The sequence below is a fragment of the Meleagris gallopavo genome, chromosome 9, assembly GCF_905368555.1.
Source record: "Meleagris gallopavo chromosome 9, MGAL_WU_HG_1.1, whole genome shotgun sequence".
In the NCBI taxonomy this organism is placed as follows: Eukaryota; Metazoa; Chordata; class Aves; order Galliformes; family Phasianidae; genus Meleagris; species Meleagris gallopavo.
In genome coordinates this window covers 1,764,964-1,781,389 of record NC_139412.1, presented here as the reverse complement: position 1 = coordinate 1,781,389, position 16,426 = coordinate 1,764,964, and the positions used below count along the sequence as shown (strand labels likewise).

Below are 16,426 nucleotides of genomic sequence, written 5' to 3'. Positions count from 1 at the left end.
CACTGCTTGGGGACAAGAAAGAGGATGGGACCCAGGGACCCTTCCAGACCCTCCTCTATTCCTGCATCCCCTCCGTGAGCAGCCCCTACCACAACCACATTAAGATATACACAATGTTTTATTGACAGCTCTACATCACTTTTTTTCCCCCATTCAGTAAAAACAGTGTTTTTGTTTTTTTTCCCCCCCTTTTATGTACACAGTGCTCCCACCCCGCTATTTACAGGCTATGTATAGAGGCAGGGCTAGCTTTTCAACTTCTCCTCCAGCTTCATCATGTCCATGGGGGTTGTTTTGGCGACCTCAAAGAAGATCCTGCAAGGAGTTGCGTGGGGTTACAGAGCTCAGCAGCAGCCCTGGCACCCCCAGGAGAGCCCCCAGGGGCTGGTGGGATACTCACCTGTGGGAGTACTTGGTGCGCACAGTCTTCAGCTTGTCACAGGGCTGATAGGTGAGCAGAAAATTCAACCTTTTCACCAAGGGATGCAGATCCTGAGCACAGTACCCGCTGTAATACTCCAGAGTGGGGGTCTGCAAAGCGACGAGGGGTGAGCCACAGTCATCCCTGCGACGTCACAGCGTCCCTCCCTCCCTTCCCACGTTCCCGTGCTCACCCAGCCACCCAGGTTCTTCATGGTGAGCGCCAGCAGCAAGCTACTGGCAGCCAGCTTGGAGGGACGCTCCCGTGCGTAGTCGTACTCCTGCAGGGTCATCTCGCACAGGAAACGGGCCAGAGTCAGCGTCTCCATCGAGGCACGGGCACACTGTGGGCAGAAGGCTCAGATTTAAGCAGCACCACACCAGCATCCTTCTTTCTGGGGCACTGGATGCAGATTCCAAGCCCTCAGGTCAACGCCATCACCCCTAACCCCTCCCTCCCTCCCTTCATGTCAGCCCATGGGAGGTGGCAAAGCCCCACCTTGGCAAAGCGCCGCAGGAAGCGGTAGGGGATGGGGATGTTGATGTCGAAGTTGAGGGTGCGGAGGATGCTCATCTCCATGGCAATGAGCTCTTCCCTCTTGTAGGCATCGTCACAGATGTACAGGAAGTCATCCACGCATGGAGGGCAGCGCTCCTGCAGGGAGGAACTGCTCAGAACTCATCCTGACAACATTTGGGGGAGCCTACGTGATTTTTCAGGCCTTCTCAGGGTACATCTCCTGCCAGGAGCATCATATCGTGACACCCTGGTATCCTGGCAGTCCCCAAACAGCGGAGAAGAGCCAGGTCTCCAGTAGGCAGGATTCAGCCCTCAGCATAGAAAGGGGCAGCACAAGGATGAGTGTGCCATCCCAGAGCTTTGGAGTCCCAGCGTTCTCCAAACCCCACCAAGAGTCACCTCGAATTTGGAGGCGATGAGGACAGCAGTGGAGCCAATGAGCTGCAGCTTGTCCCTCATGCTCACCACCTCCACCAGGTAGTGGTCCACCAGCTTCACTGCCAGGTACAGTGTCTCATGGTTCAGCTCAAAGTTTTCCTGCAAAGATATGAGGTGTTGGGCAAAAGCCTGAGTTCCTGGGGGCATTCACAGTCTCACCATCAGCAAGGGGAGGGGGATGAGGAGGAGCTCTGAACTGGGGATGTTCATAGGTCCAGAGTGACTCCCACCCTATATAAAGCATGGGACAAGTCCAAGCCCTCTCCCCATGCCTGCCTACCTGCACCTCCACCATCCAGTCCACTAGGATGGCACGCATGTCCCTACTGATATCTGGTTGATTCTCCATGTAATCAGGGAGCAGGAACTTTTCCTGTCAAGGCAGCAGAAGTCAGGGACTCCCTCCCAAAACGAGGCCCTCCCACCCCACGCGGGGCTCCCCAGGCAGACATCACTCATCACCCACCTCCCTCTCTCGCATGTAGTCAAAGATCTCCTTGGCATACTCAGCATTGGCATAGGGGTCTCCCAGCTGCTCCTTGTCTATGTCCTCCACCACTAGGACCTGCTGTGTGGAGAAGGCAGCAGTGAGGACAAAGCTTGCAGAGCTCTATGGGGTAGCACACCCTCTCTCCAAGCTGACCCACAGCCTTCACTCCTTTCTTTCCCATCGGAGAGGCTCCTAGGAGCAGGTTTAACCTCCAGCTCCCATCCCACCACACTGAGCAGCTTCCAGAGATGCCCCAGTACCCCTAGAATAGGGCTGGGGGCCAGGTTACACCCTGTGGTCCATCACCTGGGACAGCTTCATACCTGCACAGGCTCCTCAGACACAGAATCTTTCTCAGGCTCCACAGGAACATCTGTTGGAGGGGGTCTCCTCAATGACCTAGATAGGACCAAATCATCAGAAGGGAGACATCTCCTGTGTCTCCAAAAAGCCCCGTCCATCTACTGCCCACCCCCATCCTGCTCACGTACTCCGGCACCCCAGGGAAGCCCCAGTACCACAGGGATGGCTGTGAGTGGGTGCTGGGCCCCACACCCTGTTCCCATCTCACCTGGGTACTCACTTTTTCAGGTTGATCTCATTGTTCTTGGCCACTATCGGGGCAGGAGGGGCCCTGGTTGCTTTGCGGGTGGGAGCTTTGACCCCCTCCTTCTTCCCTGTCAATGTCTGGTTCTTGTGAGCCTGGTTTTGGGGAGATAAGAGAGGAAAACATAGCAAAGAGGTAAGGTGAGGCTCATCAATGCTCCTGGAGGAGGGGTGGGGGAGGGGGCTGGGAGCACAGCAACGCACTCACATTGGTGAGGTCCCCAAACGCTGACCTCTTCTTGGGCCCTCCCTGGGGCGAGGATGGGGAGCGCTTGGCCTGGCAGCCCTCCTCCTGCAACACAGCCAGTGACGTGGGGCTGGGGGCACCCCATAGGGAGCCCGAACTGCCCATTGGGAGCCTAAGCTGCCCATAGCCCCCAGCCATACCTTCTCTTGGGGGACATTCTCGGTAACAGAGGGCGCCTTGCTGACTTGGGGCTGCTTGCTGCTCTGTGCCTTGCTGCTTCGTGCCACCGGCATCCTCCTCCTCGGCCTCTGCGAGCAAAGAGGGGGGTGGGCACAGCTGTGGGGGAGGGGGTCCAATCTCACTGCACACCCGCAGTGAAAGGGCTGCGGGGCCCAACGCAACCAGAAGCACCGCTCAGAGGCTCGGAGGCGCCCTCCCGGCCCCGCAGACAGCCCCAGACAGAGGGGAGCACCAGGGGTGGGAGAAGCAAAGAGATACGGGGAGGGGGGTGCAGCAGGACCTCCCCACCCCTCCTTCCTTCCACGAGGTCTCGGTGCCTATAGGGTAGGGACCCAGCTCAGCACCCAGTGACACGGGAGGGAGCCCCACACGTAGGTAGGAATAAAACTAGGGGGTCACAAACGGGAAATCCAGGCTAAAGCATCCCACCTCCGCTCACCTGCACGCAGCCGCCGCCGCCGGCCCCGGCTCTTTTGAAAGTAGCAGCGTTGCGGCGGCTGCCGGCACTGGTCGAGCCGCGCGGCCAATCAGCGAGCGCGCCGCTCCGCACGAGAGCCAATAGGAATGCCGGGATGGCTGAAGTTGCTATGGGGTGGGGAAAAGAGTTTAAAATTCTGCCTCGCCGACCAATGAGGAGCGGCGGAGGGGAGGGGGGCGGGGTTATGGCGGTTGGGGGCGGAGCCGGGGCGGTTGGGGGCGGTGTCATGGCGGCCTGGCGGTATCATGGCGGCCTGGCGGTGTCATGGCGGCGTTGCGGTGTCCGCAGCGCCCTGCATGACCTGCATAGATCTCTTCTGACGCACGGCCCGAGTTCCTGGGAGCTCTGGGGGCTGTGTCCCCATCAGGGGGCTGCAGGGCTTGGGCCAAGCGAGGCTTTGTGTCTGTGGTGAACACAGGGCGCGCTGGGTGCAGAGCTGCGCCCCTACCCTATAGGCACCGAGACCTCGTGGAAGGAAGGAGGGGTGGGGAGGTCCCACCGCACCCCCCTCCCCGTATCTCTTTGCTTCTCCCACCCACTGCTGGGAGCTGCCTGAGACTGCGGCTTCCCTAAAACCCGACTGAAAACCTCCCCCTTGTCCTATCGCTCTTAGGTTATGTGAAAAGTCGCTCTCTATCTTGTTTTCAAGGTTCCTTTATTGACCAAATAGCTTTCCCCACCGTTGGCCCCGAGGCTCTGTGGGAATGGAATGTTGGTTCTGCATTTGATATTAAAAAGAGCAATTGGAAGGAGTAGAACATCATGCGTTTGTATTCTGTAACTTATCCTTAGAAATAGTTGATCTGAGAAGTAAAATACTGTATATGTTAGTGGCATGTTTTAGAAACATTATTAGTGAACTATGTGATTAATTCTTTCTTGCAAAACTGTACTAGTTGTTAAATGTTCCAAACAATGCGAGTATAGTGTTAGGGATTAGCGAACATATTGTAGAGTTGTTCTGTTAGGATAAGAAACTCCCAGCAAAAGAAAAACAGATTTAGCAAACATCAAAGCAGCCAGGGCCTCTGCACGAGGCTGGACTGCCTCGCTCCCTGAGAAGGCTGGGATGTGACAGGCAGGCACCAACATCCTCCCGTCTTTCTCCCGAGCTCATCGTTGTGGAAAGAGGGATAAGCAGATATCCGCAAAATAATGATCAGGTGTGGAATAAGCTAATTAATTAACTACAGATTTATGCTTTGCAGCAAAAATTTATGCTTGTCCAGTGTTGCCATGTCTGGTGAAGCGTTGAGAAGATTGCGAACCTAAAGTACTCAGCCAACGAGGAACTAGGGAGAAAGAGATCAGCTTTGGGGGATAGGGAATAAAAGAGGTAACTCTGTTTTCTGGGGGCTCTCCTGCTTGCAGGAGGCCCAACATTGCAATTGCAAATCAAATCTGCTTTATCAGAGATACCATCCTAGAAAATTATTTGGATAGTTCCAACAGCTCTGAGGCCCGAGCGAAGGCGAGCTCGGCTCTGCTCTGAGGAGAACCCCTGAGGGCTGTGCTCCCCCCACAGAAATCCTCTGGCCCACACCACACCCACACCTGGGAAACGGGTGCAGCCACCTGCGGGGTTCCATCCCCAGCCAACAACCTGCAGCTGTGCAGCAGTGAGCTGCCCGGGCCGGGTCGGTGTCTGCCCGGCTCGATGGGGGGAAGCAGGAATTTCTAGTCCCTGCAGCACCGCCCTCAGGAGGCTCTCGGGTGCTTTGGAGGTGATGGGGGGGATGAGAAGCATCTGCTGTGAGGTGTTTGCTCTGGCACGGCTGCCCTGGCACAGCCTCAGGGTTGAGAGGAGGAGCGAGAATTATCGTCTATGGGATGAATAGAGATGGGTTTTCCTTCCTTTCCCAAGCTAAATCCTTTCCCTTTCCCAGGCTCAAACAGGCCTGACTTGTTGCTCCCTGCGGCCCAGTGCCAGCAGCACAGAGCTGAGCAACATGAGCGGGACTGGAGCTCAACACTTTGTTCCTCCTCCCCTTTCCACTGTTAATGGCAGAGGAGAGACCAAAGGGGGATAAGAGCTGGTGGTGATGGAGTCTGGTGGCTGCAGGCCGTGCGTCCCCCACTGCCCTTTCAGGGTCATGGGAATCCCCCCTCCCCAGGACATGGAGCCCATTGGGGATGGGCTGGCAGGAGCTTGGGTGTGACAGCTTCATTTCCTGAACTCTGAGCTTCTGCTTTTATTTGCTAAAAAAAGCAATCCCGTTCTCCAGAAAGCAGGGCTCACCATCCAGCCAGGGAGGCACAGAGCCAACGCCGCGCCTCGTCCTTCACCTCCTCACTTGGTGGCCGATTTGATCTTCTGGATGGTGTAGGGACTGGATTCCTTGGGCATCCAGATCTCCTCCCCACCACGGCCCTGCTGCTCGGCCGCTCCCTCCATGGCTGCTGTCAGCTCGGGGCTGAAGATGCTCTCAGTGGCACGGTAGGCGCGGGTGAGGCGGCGGAAGGAGGAGTCGGAGGAGCTGTCGTCAGGCAGGTCTTCATCCTGCTCATCCCGCACTTTGGTCCTGCTTGCCTCCGAGCGGCCACCTGGGCCCAGCAGAGCCTCCTTGGCCTCCCGCAGGAAGGCAGCCTTGGGGCTGACGACGCACAGCAGCAGAGCGAGGCCCGCCGACACCCCGCAGAGAAAGTAGAGAGCGACTTTTTCAGGGACGTCTGGTGGGGGAGAAGAGCAAAGAGAGGCATCGGGGTGCGCGCCCTGCTGCAACACACAGGGCGCCTGGGCCTGGAGACCCCCCACCAACCCAATACTTTGGGGCCACGTACCCCAGAGGTGGGCAAAAGCTGCCAGGGAGCTAGTAAAAATCATCCGGTCTTCCCGGAGGCTGGAGAACCTGGGCCCTTTGTACCAGCCACCTGCAGTGAACAAGGGGACGTGAAGGGCCGCCTCCCCTCGGGGCGTCTATGTGCCAGACCCCCTCTTTTCCCCAGCAGAAAACACCCTTGTTCGCTCAGGGGTGGATTGCTATGAGGTTCTTCATCCCTATGGGGCACGGTTTCCCCTCTGCTCCCCAAATTACCGTGCATGTAGTTTGAGAGCAGGAAGGGATCCGAGGTGTCTGGGCCCACCTCCTCCAGCAGCTGCTTGGGCACTGCAATGAGATACGCCGTCCCAAGCGTCACCACCCCGCTTGTCCCCAGGGGTGGGGGACACGCAGCCTCCCCAGCCCCGCAGTCCCACTCTCACCACAGGTGTAGGACACCCGCAGCTGCTTCCTCGTGCCGGGCAGGCACGGGTCCCCAAAGTTGGCCTGGTCGGCGGTCACTGTGCAGTTCCCTTTGCGGTGGCACTTCTTGGAAACCCTCCGCAGTGCATCCGGGGCCAGGCACTCTGCAGGGACACGGGACCTCTGGCCATCGGCGCAGCGCTAAGCACAGCTCCCAGCCACGATACGGGCTGCAACCCTGTCCCCCTCGTACCAATATGGGGTCCCCCGGCGTTGGGGGCATCGCACTCAGGTTTGCCCCGCAGGAATCGTCCGTAGTGTGCAGAGTAAATGGCCAGGACGGATTTTGGCCTGCAGTGCAGCCTCAGCTCGTTGTTCTCACACACTGTCTTCACCCGATGGTTATCTGGGGAGGGAGGAGGTGCGGAGAGGGTGAGACACCCTAAGGTGACCCAGTGTGACACCCCAAGCCTTCTCCTCTTCCCCAGCCCTGGGTTCCCGTGGGTGCTGCCCACCTGGCCGGCACTTGTAGGATGCAATGAGGTACTTGTGTGTGCCGGGGCATGGATCCGGCCCGAACACCTGGCTGTGCACCGAGAACTGGCACCACTGCTGGTCCTGACACTCAGCTAGAAGCTTCTGCAGGGCAAAACAGGGTGGGCGTGAGACTGGCAGAAGGACCCCGGGCCGTTGTCACCTCTGTGCTGTCACCTCTGTCCTGCGGCTGTTGTCATCCCACGGTGGCCACGTGGTCTTGTGGGCAACTTTGGTGGCCAAATCCCAAATCGGGTGCTGCCCTGCGCCCGTGCAGACTGTGCATGGTACCTGCACTGCAGCACAGAATGTGTGCACAGCCACTGCTCCGTGCAATGTCCGTGCTGCAAGCATGCAGGCGTGCACACTCACACAGCTTCCTGCAAGATCCACGCATGCAGGCAGGCAGGCACACTCACACGGCTCCGAGCAACACCCTGGTAAGCATGCACAAAGATCCATGCAACGCCTGTGCAGGCATGCGCATTCAGATAGCTTCATGTAATACTCATGCACACTGACATAGCTCCGTGCAACACCTTTGCGGGTGCAAATGTGCCACGGCTCCGTGCAGCACTTGAGACGTGCTCACGGGGCTCTGTGCAACACCCCTGCATGCGTGCGCAGTCGTGCAGCTCCGCGCAACGGCCTCGCAGCCCCAGCCTCCCTGCAGGACGGCCCCGTGCAATGCACACCCACGGCCACAAGATGGGGACGAGGCTTCACGCCACACCTCGCTCTGATACCGGCCCCGTTGAGGGGACATTGAGGGGACGCTGGCTTTTAGTGCTGGCTGGGCTGCAGCAGTGCCACCTCCCGGGCTGCTCTTGCTGGGACTCAGCACAGGGGATCCCACGCACGCTGCTCTCCTAGAAGCGCCCCAAGAGCGCAGCCACAAACGACTCGCGACCCCAGACGTCCCGGGACGCTGCCCTTACCAGGTGGGCTGTGGGTGACATGCACTCGGTGCTCTCCTGGGACACGTTGCCGGGGCTGGGGCACAGGTTGGGGCTGGGCACGCGGCGTCCATAGAAGGCGCCCAGGATGCTGATGGTGGTCTTGCGAGGGCACAGGATGAGGAGCTGCTCCCCATCACACGTGTGCACCGTGTGGTTCCGCAGCACCTTGCGTAGGTAGCCTGCAGGGGGACACAGTGATGAGCAGGGGGGGACCGCAGATGATGGCCAGAATGGTCACCAAGAGGTTGTCAATCACTAAGAAAAGATCGCCAGGAGATGATCGCCAGAAATGGGAAGAACCCAAGGCATGAGAAATTCCCAGCCCACATCCTTTTGGGTGGGCAGAGGTCCCGGTTCTCATCCTGAATTCCCAGCATAGGATATTTCTCTCCTTTAATCCCGTGTAGTTTGTGTCCCAAAGCACTTTTCTTGGTGCGTTCCCTCTGTTTGGAGGCTTGGGGTTGGGGAGAGGGCAGTGAGCCTTCCTGCCAGGCAGGATTCAGGGCTCTGGAGGATGCAGGGTGCTGGATGTAGGATGCTGAGGGATGAAGGACAGTGAAGGATGCAGGTTGCTGTGGGATGCAGGATGGAGGGTGCTGGGAAGGCAAGGCACAGCCAGCAGCCCCCGAGCCCCCAAATGAACACAAGCAGGTGGGAGTGCTGGCTCCCAGCCCCATGCATGTCCTTCTGTCCATCCATCCACAAACCAGTGCCAGGCTCAACTGCACAAAGAGCCCCTTTCAATTCCCCTATGGCCACCAACCCCTCATCAGCCACAGCCAGCGCTGCTCCCAGGGGCCAGCAGCATCCAAGGGGACAGCAGAGATGTGGACGGGGTTTGTGCTTTAGAGCTGAGGTTCCTCCAGTGGCAGAGGCATCGCGGTGCCTCCGCCCAGCACTGACACACTCTCGCTCAGACGCTGGTTTTTGGGGTGAAGCACCAGCAGGGAGGCTGTGAGCAATTGTCCTCGTGGTTGACTCAGACCCAGAGTTGTGCCCTCAGCTCTGCCCAGATGAAATCACATCCTCCCCACCTGCCCCAGGACAGCTTTTTAGGTGCTGGGCCAGAGCCAGCGCATCTCCCATGGGATCCCCCAAACTCCACAAGCCACCCAGCCAAGCCTGGCTTACAACCCACCCCTCATGGTCCCCAAATCCCCTGTGCCCCACTTACCACTGAGCTCCGGGCTGGCCTCTGTCCCTGCAGCCAAGCAGAGGAGCAGCAGGGCCACCACCAGCGTGGCCACCATGGTGCCACCAGTGCTCTCTGCCCGGTCCCTGCAGCAGCTGGCGCCGGGGCGGGGGCTGGCACAGCAGTGACAATGGGTCCTTCTGTGCACTGCAGAGCAACTGGGGCCGCTTTGGGCAGCTGGGACAGCATGGGGACAAGTGCCACTGGGAGCAGAGGATGTGTTTTTGAGGGCTGTGCAGCAGATGGAGGAGGGCAGTGGGGTCCCCAGCCTGCACCCCGCTTTCTGCTTATGGCAAGGATACACGCGTGCTGCAGGCTGTGTCCCAGCACATGTCCGGTCATTGAGTGCTGGGGAGGAAGGGAAGGGCTGCCTTGTGCTTAGCAGCAGCAGGAAGCTCTCTTCATTCACAGATTGTTTGCGAAAAGTTCTGAGCTTATCCAAGCTGGGGTGAATGGGGCAAGCGGGGTGTAATAAAAACCCCATTTTGTGCAAAGCTGGTGCTGGCTGCACGGCACCATGGCACGTTGCTGGGCTCACCCCAGCAGCCAGCTCCACCCAAAGGCATCCTGGGGAGGAAAGCAGGGGGGCATCTTTCCCATGAAACAGCCCAAATTCCGGGAACAGGGCTGTGGAATGGCTGTTTTGCAATGCCTTCCTGTGTCAGGCTGTCTGTGAGGAGGTGGTGGCAAGCGGCCAGGTTTGCCCTCCACGCTTCCCCAAACCCTCAGCCCCACATCCCCATGCAGCGGGGTGGGCATCGTGGCATCGTGCTCGTGTCCTGTATCTGTGGGATCCGGCTGGACGGCAGCACGAAACTAGGGGAGAGGGGAAAAAGAGGGCTGGAGGGTGGTGAAATACTTCCTGTACCAAAAAATAACCCTATTCCCATCGGAGAGGTGATTGAGACGCCTGGGAGGGCGCGATAGCCTGGCTGGGGACCCGTCAGTGCCTCCCTGATAGATGCGTGCTGAGTCACAGCTGGGAGGCCCCGCAGCTTCCCCCTCCTTGCACCCCATCGCTCCTCCCCGCCTCGGACGGGAAGGAAAGGGCGAGCCCCAGTCCCAGCCCACCCCGAGGTGCAGCAGCCGCGCGCCGCAGAGCGCAGACGAAACTCAGCACAGCAGTGAGCAGCTCCCCCCGCTGCAATCCCTGCTATGGAGAGCCGGCCGGTGAAGGAGCCCGAGATTGAGCTCTTTGTCAAGGTGGGTTTGGCCGGGTCTGTTGCATGTGGGTGGTGGGGATTTGGGGTGTCTCTGTGGATTGGCAGCCAGCTGGGTGGCGTGGGGAGCCCCAGAGGATGCTCTGCTCCAGAGGTGGTCGTGCATCCCTTGGAAACTGCAATTGCAGTGAAGCAGAGGGGTGAGCAGCTCCAGAAGTGCAACAAGCAACCCAGCTGGGAAAGCAACAGGAGGGTGGAAGCACAACGCAGTGGGGCTGGGAAATGGAGCGGGTGCCCCAGCGTGGGCGGGATGGGGCAGCTCCTTCTGTCAGCCTTGAGGATTATTCACTAGAAAATGGGCTGTTTTTTTTTTTTTCTTCTCTTTCCTTTTCTTTCCTTCCCTTCCTTCTGTTGAGCAATTTTTCGAGTGTTTCCTCGGGAACATTCCGACACTCCTGCTCCAAACAAACATCTGCAGCCACACGCGCCATCTCTGCTCCCCTCTTTGGATATCAGCACTGGGAAGTGTTACCACGGGCTTCACCCCATCCCCTCTCCCCAAAGCTGTGCTCCCCAGACACTCAGCCCAGGCTGAGCCCAGAGCAATGCATCCGCTTGAGGATAAGGATTCAGGTCTCACATTCCCTCTTCTGCACCTCTTTTTGCCCCAGGATGGCTTTGGGAAGAGGAAGACGTGTGCACGGCTGCTGTGATGGCGGCAGCACATTGAGGGGGGTTTTGGAGGGAAGGGAAACAGAAAACAAATTGGCGGCTCAGGACTTCCCCTAAATCTTAATTTAGCACCAAAAACCCCCTCTTGCACATCCGTTAGCAGACTGATGTACGCATCACCCTCCATGTGCTCCGTGCATGGCGTCACTGCGCAGCCCACCCCAAGGTGCCCCCCAGCTCTTTTAGGGAGACATTTCGGGTGGGTCTGGGGGATGTTGGGGTGATGCAGCTCACAGAGTGCTCCCTCTTCCTCGTGCTGCTTCATTCTGCGTTAAACCACCGGAACTTGTGAGCAACTTTGGGGTTTTGATGTCTTGTGCAGGCGTGGGGCCTCGGGTGGGGGCTGACAGCCTGCACCTCCCAGGCTGCCTTCGTCCATTGGCTTGGGGGCTTTTCCATCATCTGCAGGGTTTCTCCAGCATCTGGAAGGGTTCTTAATCATCAGGAAGGGTTATTACATCATCTGGAGGGATTCTCCATCATCTCCATGGGTTCTCCATCACCTTCAGGGCTTTGCCATTGTCTGGAGGGGTTCTTCCATCATCTGGAGGGGTTCTCTATCATCTGCAGGGGCTCTTCCATCATCTAGAGGGATTCTCCAGCATCTGGATGGGTTCTCCATCATCTGCAGGGGTTCTTCCATCATCAAGAAGAATTTTTCCATCATCTGGGTTTTCTTCATCATCTGGATGGATTTCTTTATAATCTCAAGGGTTTCTCCACCATCTAGATGGCTTCTGTCATCATCTGCAGGGGTTTCTGCATCATCTGGAGGGGAAAACAGTGGGCACAGTCACTGGGGAGCCACAGGAGCTCTTGCTGAGCAGAGGAAGAGGCTCTTACTGGAGGGGGAAGCAAAGAGCAATGACTTCCCCTCCCTGCTGTTTGGTGCCATGAGTGCTAGTGGAGCTTCCTCCTGATAACATTTGGCTCCGAGCATCCTCAGAGGGGTTTGGCTAAGGTTTATTTTCTGCTTCCTGCAGAGGCCATCCTGATTTTCCTTTCAGGACAGCCTCACTGAGCTGCCAGTGCTGGAGGTGCTCCAAGGGATGACACTGGTGTTGGCTTGCTAGGGATTGTGGAGAGGGGAAAGGGAGCAGAGATGTTTGATGGCATAAGAGTGGGGTGGATTTGAGGCTGTTTTCGAACCTGCCAACTCCTCTCAGGACACCTGCAGCCCAATGTTATCCCAAACTCTCCTCCAGGTGGTGGTGGTGGCTGTGCTCCCCAACCCCTTCTCCTCCCTGGGGTGGGTGATGCTCACTCCTCTCGCTTGGCTGCTTTAAGGCTGTGCAGTGCAGCAGACAAAAACAAGCTGTGCTTTTCCTGGCAAACATGAGCACATTTCCCCTCTGAGCCTGGCGTCCCAGCCAAGCTGACCCTCCCTTCCTCTCCCATGCGCTGTCCATCCTCCTCCACCTCCTCCTCCTCTCCTCCTGGCTTCATCTCAGGGCAGGCTTTGACCTCTCTGCTCTCTCCGCAGGCTGGGCTGGATGGAGAGAACATTGGGAACTGCCCCTTCTGCCAGCGCCTCTTCATGGTGCTGTGGCTCAAAGGGGTGAAGTTCAACGTCACCACGGTGGACATGACCAGGTGAGGTGCCAACACCGTGGCGGGGTCAGTCCCTGCCCTCCAGCCATGTGCATCACTCATACATGGGTTTGAGACACCAAAAAGTTGGGGGAGCATCTCCCAGAGCCCAAACCCAGCCCAGCATGCGAGCAGGGCGCTCCCGGTGCGCTCACCCCAGCTTTTCCCCCTTCCTTTCTCTGCCCCAGGAAACCCGAAGAGCTGAAAGATTTAGCACCAGGCACCAACCCGCCCTTCCTGCTGTTCAACCGGGAGCTGAAAACCGACTTCATCAAGATTGAGGAGTTCCTGGAGCAGACCCTGTGCCCACCCACGTAATTGCAAACCCGCGTTGCGCAGGGCTGAGGCAGGAGAGCGTACTGAGGGGTGGGGGACAGCATGGGACAGGGAACAACGGGAAGATGAGCAGCAGAGGTGGGGTGGGGATAAGATGGTGGTTTTGCAGCTGGTGATTGCAATTGCTGTTGGGATGGGGACAGGAGGTGCCTCCACCTCTGCTGCTCATTGCCAAAGCAAACGCCCTACACAAAAGAGGAAATGCTGAGTGCGTTCATCGTCATCCTCCTTGCACGTGTCAGCCTTGAGCAGCACCCTGGGATAGCGTCTCTAAGCCCCACAGTTTATTCCCTATGGCAAACAGCCGTGCTAATGAAGCAGCTGCAGTTATTTAAGGCTCTGCAGCTGCTCAGCCCCCTCCTGTGCCACCTGTGAGTACCACCATCCATGAGATGTCCTCAGCTGACCCCAGCATCTCCTTCCAGGTACCCGCATCTGAGCCCCAAATATAAGGAGTCCTTCGACGTGGGCAGTGACATCTTTGCCAAGTTCTCGGCGTACATCAAGAACTCACGCAAGGAAGCAAATAGCAGTAAGGAATGCCAGGGCTCTGCTCCCTTCAGCACAGCCTGGTAGAGGCTCAGGGGGGGCGATGCGGATCGGGCCCCTGCATGATGCCACGCTTTTCCCTACCCACCCAGACCTGGAGAAGGCTCTGCTGCGGGAGTTTCAGCGTCTGGATCAGTACCTCACCACCCCACTGCCTGAGGAGATCGACCAGGACAGCATGGAGGACATCACCGTCTCCAAGAGGAAATTCCTGGATGGGGACCACCTGACGCTGGCTGACTGCAACCTGCTGCCCAAGCTGCACATCATCAAGGTAAGGGCACCCAGAGCCAAGTCTGGTGTCCTCTCCACACCGAGCGGTGCTGGTGAGGCCTCAGCTTCCTTCTTCCCTCCAGATTGCAGCCAAAAAGTACCGCGACTTCGAGATCCCAGCTGACATGACGGGTGTCTGGCGCTACCTCAACAACGCCTACGCCTGCGATGAGTTCAGCCACACGTGTCCTGCAGACGAGGAGATCGTGCACACCTATGCCAGCGTGGCCAGGAAGATGACCTAGCCCCCTGCAGGACATCGGTCCCTCACCTCCCACCAAACCCTGGCCAACAGAGGGGCTGGGGGAGGGGGGTTATGGCATCCCTGCACCCCAGTTTTTGGAAAGAAAGCCTTGCTTTGCAGCCCCCACGTGCCACCAGCGTGGACCGTACCTATGGACTGGTCACCGTGTGGCTGTGGGGGCAACCGTGTCCCCACCCCTACAATTCATCACATGGCACATGATGGGAAAAGCCGAGCACCAGCCCATTGTGGAAGAGCTGAGATCTCCCAGCGTGTCCCACCACTGCTGGAAGAGATGGAAGAGATGGCACGTCCCTACAAGGTCCCACCACCACCTGTGCTTGGGCTGTCTCTTCCCCTGAGGCATCCAGGCTCCAACAAGCTCTTCCCCTACGATTTATCTGTGGCAACAATTGACAATGTGCATCCATCTCCTCAATTGGACAGCAGGGCAGGGAGATGCTGGGGACAGCACCAGGGATCTTCTGGTGGAGGGCTTTGTGGGTTCTCCTAAGAGATCTGCAGCTCCAGGGTATTCCAGCACCTGGCTACGAGGTTCCACCTGGCTCTGAGACCTTGGTGGGCCCAGGGGAGATGCAGCCTCACCTCCCTGCTCTGCATCAGCCCCTCCCTACCCGACCTGGAGAGAGGTACAGGGCAGAGCATCCTTCTGCAATGCAGCCCCAGGCAGAACCTGCAATGGCCATAGGAGATACCCGGGCAGCTTTGGTCCTACCCGTGCTCCCTGGTTAGCATTGTTCATCCCATTCCAGTGCCATAGAAGTCAAACCCGGCACCTCCCACCCTCCCTTTACATGCCTCCAAGCTCCTCCCAGGGTTCCCACCAACACAGTCAACCCCCTCCATCCCCCAAGGCCAGCAACAAATACTGTACAGTGAGCGTGAGGGTCCCACACAGACCCCCTCTGGCAGAGCCACCCGCCAGCTCTCACTGCCAGCACCCTCGTTGCAGACAAACGCGGTTCACTGCATGCCTGCTTCTGATAACACCGGGTTTTGCGACTGTTGTTTTGGTATTGTTGTGTTTTGGGTTGTTTGGTTTTGTTTGATTTTTCTTTCTTTTTTTTTTTTTCTTTTTTTTTTGTAACTGAAGACAGCAATAAACTCTATTTTAATACGCCTTGCTTGCGTACTGTCAGCACGTGGCATCTGGGCACAGCTGGGCAGAGAGAAGGAGGAATCTCCCATGCATGCAGGGCTTCTCTCACAGCCTGCATATTGTGATGCAGTACTGCCAGAAGCAAGCAGGAAGAGAAAGGTGAAGCTGCTGATGTGGGGGGTTGCAGCACTGCTTGGCTGTGGACAAAACACTTAAAGGAAGGGTGATGCCCACCCATCCCCCCAGCCTTTCAAGTCATTTCTGGCAGCACAATTAGAGATCTGGATGCCTTTGTCCACACAGTGGGCAACCTCTGTCCCACACCATGGTCACCCTCCAGCCCAAGACATCCGTCCCTCTCCATCCCAAGGTATGGCCAACCTCCATCCCAATCTCTGATCCCTTCAGCTCAATCCGTGATCCACCCCAAAGCCAACCTTGATTTCTGTGGCCCCTCAGTGGGAAGGGTCCCAAAACCCACTGGGAGATGGGCGCACACTCCTCGTGTTTAGTTGCTGAGGGTCCTGCTCTGTCTCTCCTGCTCTCAAGAGCATCCTCAGCACCTCTCTCCCTCCATGACTGGCCCCACACCAGCCCCACCTTCATGCTCAGCTGCCCTCGAGCCCTGGCACCCCATGAGCTCGGCTCTCTCCATTTGGCACAATCAGAGCCTGCTCCAGGCTCTGGGATGGCTGGAGTCCTGCTGGAGGCTGCTGTCAGCCACAAGAACAGCTGCCCACCAGCCAGGTCACCTGTTGGCCTCGGGTCTGGGTCCAGTGCTGCACAAAGGGGAGGGGAACCCTCCTGGGGTGCCCTCAGTGTGTCCTGCTGGGGTGTCCATCCCCAGGGGCAGCACATTGCATTTCTCATTGCTGAGCACTACAGAACCCTTCAGACCTCATCTGCAGCCCACACAGGTCCCCCTAGATGTCAGCACCAGCCCGTGGGGCCACTCGTCCCAGCTTGTTGTCACCACGCTGCCTGAGGACACGCTCTGTCCCACCATCCAGGTCACCAACAGAGCTGCTGGACATCGGTCCTCACATAAGATGTGCTTCCACTGACCAGCCTGCAGCTGGACATTGTCATCACCACCCTGGAGATCCAGCTCACCCACTGCTCACTTACTGACCCTGATAAGGATGCTATGGAAAGTGGTGAGGAGTCAAACAGCAT

The 16,426-nt window shown here is 57.9% G+C and overlaps 3 protein-coding genes across 8 annotated transcripts; 1 reads left to right on the top strand and 2 right to left on the bottom strand.

Moving 5' to 3' along the window:
* Positions 1–99: 99 nt before the first annotated feature.
* CCNB3 (cyclin B3) lies at positions 100–3,461 on the bottom strand. 3 transcript variants are annotated; one of them, XM_085230457.1, is made up of 12 exons: positions 3,341–3,461; positions 2,862–2,969; positions 2,683–2,766; positions 2,452–2,570; positions 2,192–2,267; positions 1,845–1,946; positions 1,659–1,751; positions 1,340–1,477; positions 920–1,075; positions 615–764; positions 401–531; positions 100–315 (listed from the first exon to the last, which is right to left on the bottom strand). In XM_085230457.1, the coding sequence occupies exons 2-12, from the start codon at positions 2,952–2,954 to the stop codon at positions 246–248; spliced, it is 1,212 nt and encodes a 403-aa protein (XP_085086583.1). In that variant the 5' UTR covers positions 2,955–2,969; positions 3,341–3,461; the 3' UTR covers positions 100–245. The 3 variants fall into 3 exon arrangements, with proteins under 3 accessions (XP_085086583.1, XP_019473636.1, XP_010713344.1); XM_019618091.3 differs by having other exon boundaries at positions 1,845–1,943; XM_010715042.4 differs by having other exon boundaries at positions 3,331–3,352.
* A 556-nt stretch (positions 3,462–4,017) lies between these two features.
* LOC104912114 (protein eva-1 homolog C-like) lies at positions 4,018–9,876 on the bottom strand. Of its 4 annotated transcripts, XR_014884942.1 has the most exons (9): positions 9,229–9,876; positions 8,034–8,233; positions 7,077–7,200; positions 6,815–6,967; positions 6,582–6,725; positions 6,415–6,486; positions 6,161–6,250; positions 5,619–6,049; positions 4,018–4,671 (listed from the first exon to the last, which is right to left on the bottom strand). XR_014884942.1 is itself a non-coding variant. In XM_031554629.2 (8 exons), the coding sequence occupies exons 1-8, from the start codon at positions 9,302–9,304 to the stop codon at positions 5,670–5,672; spliced, it is 1,239 nt and encodes a 412-aa protein (XP_031410489.1). In that variant the 5' UTR covers positions 9,305–9,398; the 3' UTR covers positions 5,543–5,669. The 4 variants fall into 4 exon arrangements, 3 of the variants coding, with proteins under 3 accessions (XP_031410489.1, XP_031410492.2, XP_085086571.1); XM_031554629.2 differs by lacking the exon at positions 4,018–4,671 and having other exon boundaries at positions 5,543–6,049; positions 9,229–9,398; XM_031554632.2 differs by lacking the exons at positions 4,018–4,671; positions 6,161–6,250 and having other exon boundaries at positions 5,543–6,049.
* Positions 9,877–10,251: 375 nt separating this feature from the next.
* Positions 10,252–14,928, top strand: LOC100540332 (chloride intracellular channel protein 2). Its single transcript, XM_003208286.5, has 6 exons — positions 10,252–10,449; positions 12,622–12,731; positions 12,917–13,042; positions 13,490–13,596; positions 13,706–13,887; positions 13,970–14,928. Exons 1-6 carry the CDS (start codon positions 10,402–10,404, stop codon positions 14,129–14,131), a joined length of 735 nt encoding a protein of 244 aa, XP_003208334.1. The 5' UTR covers positions 10,252–10,401; the 3' UTR covers positions 14,132–14,928.
* The last annotated feature ends 1,498 nt before the right edge of the window (positions 14,929–16,426 follow it).

Coding starts and splice junctions, on each gene's coding strand:
- CCNB3 (XM_085230457.1), bottom strand. CDS start 2,954: ATGCCGGTGGCACGAAGCAGCAAGGCACAGAGCAGCAAGCAGCCCCAA. Junction 1,752..1,844: donor ACTACATGCGAGAGAGGGAG/GTGGGTGATGAG, acceptor CTGCCTTGACAG/GAAAAGTTCCTGCTCCCTGA. Junction 1,076..1,339: donor TCATCGCCTCCAAATTCGAG/GTGACTCTTGGT, acceptor TCCTCCCTGCAG/GAGCGCTGCCCTCCATGCGT.
- LOC100540332 (XM_003208286.5), top strand. CDS start 10,402: ATGGAGAGCCGGCCGGTGAAGGAGCCCGAGATTGAGCTCTTTGTCAAG. Junction 13,043..13,489: donor CAGACCCTGTGCCCACCCAC/GTAATTGCAAAC, acceptor ATCTCCTTCCAG/GTACCCGCATCTGAGCCCCA. Junction 13,888..13,969: donor CCAAGCTGCACATCATCAAG/GTAAGGGCACCC, acceptor TCTTCCCTCCAG/ATTGCAGCCAAAAAGTACCG.
- LOC104912114 (XM_031554632.2), bottom strand. CDS start 9,730: ATGGGGTTTTTATTACACCCCGCTTGCCCCATTCACCCCAGCTTGGAT. Junction 8,234..9,228: donor GGCCAGCCCGGAGCTCAGTG/GTAAGTGGGGCA, acceptor GTCCCCCTGCAG/GCTACCTACGCAAGGTGCTG. Junction 7,201..8,033: donor TGTCACCCACAGCCCACCTG/GTAAGGGCAGCG, acceptor TTTGCCCTGCAG/AAGCTTCTAGCTGAGTGTCA.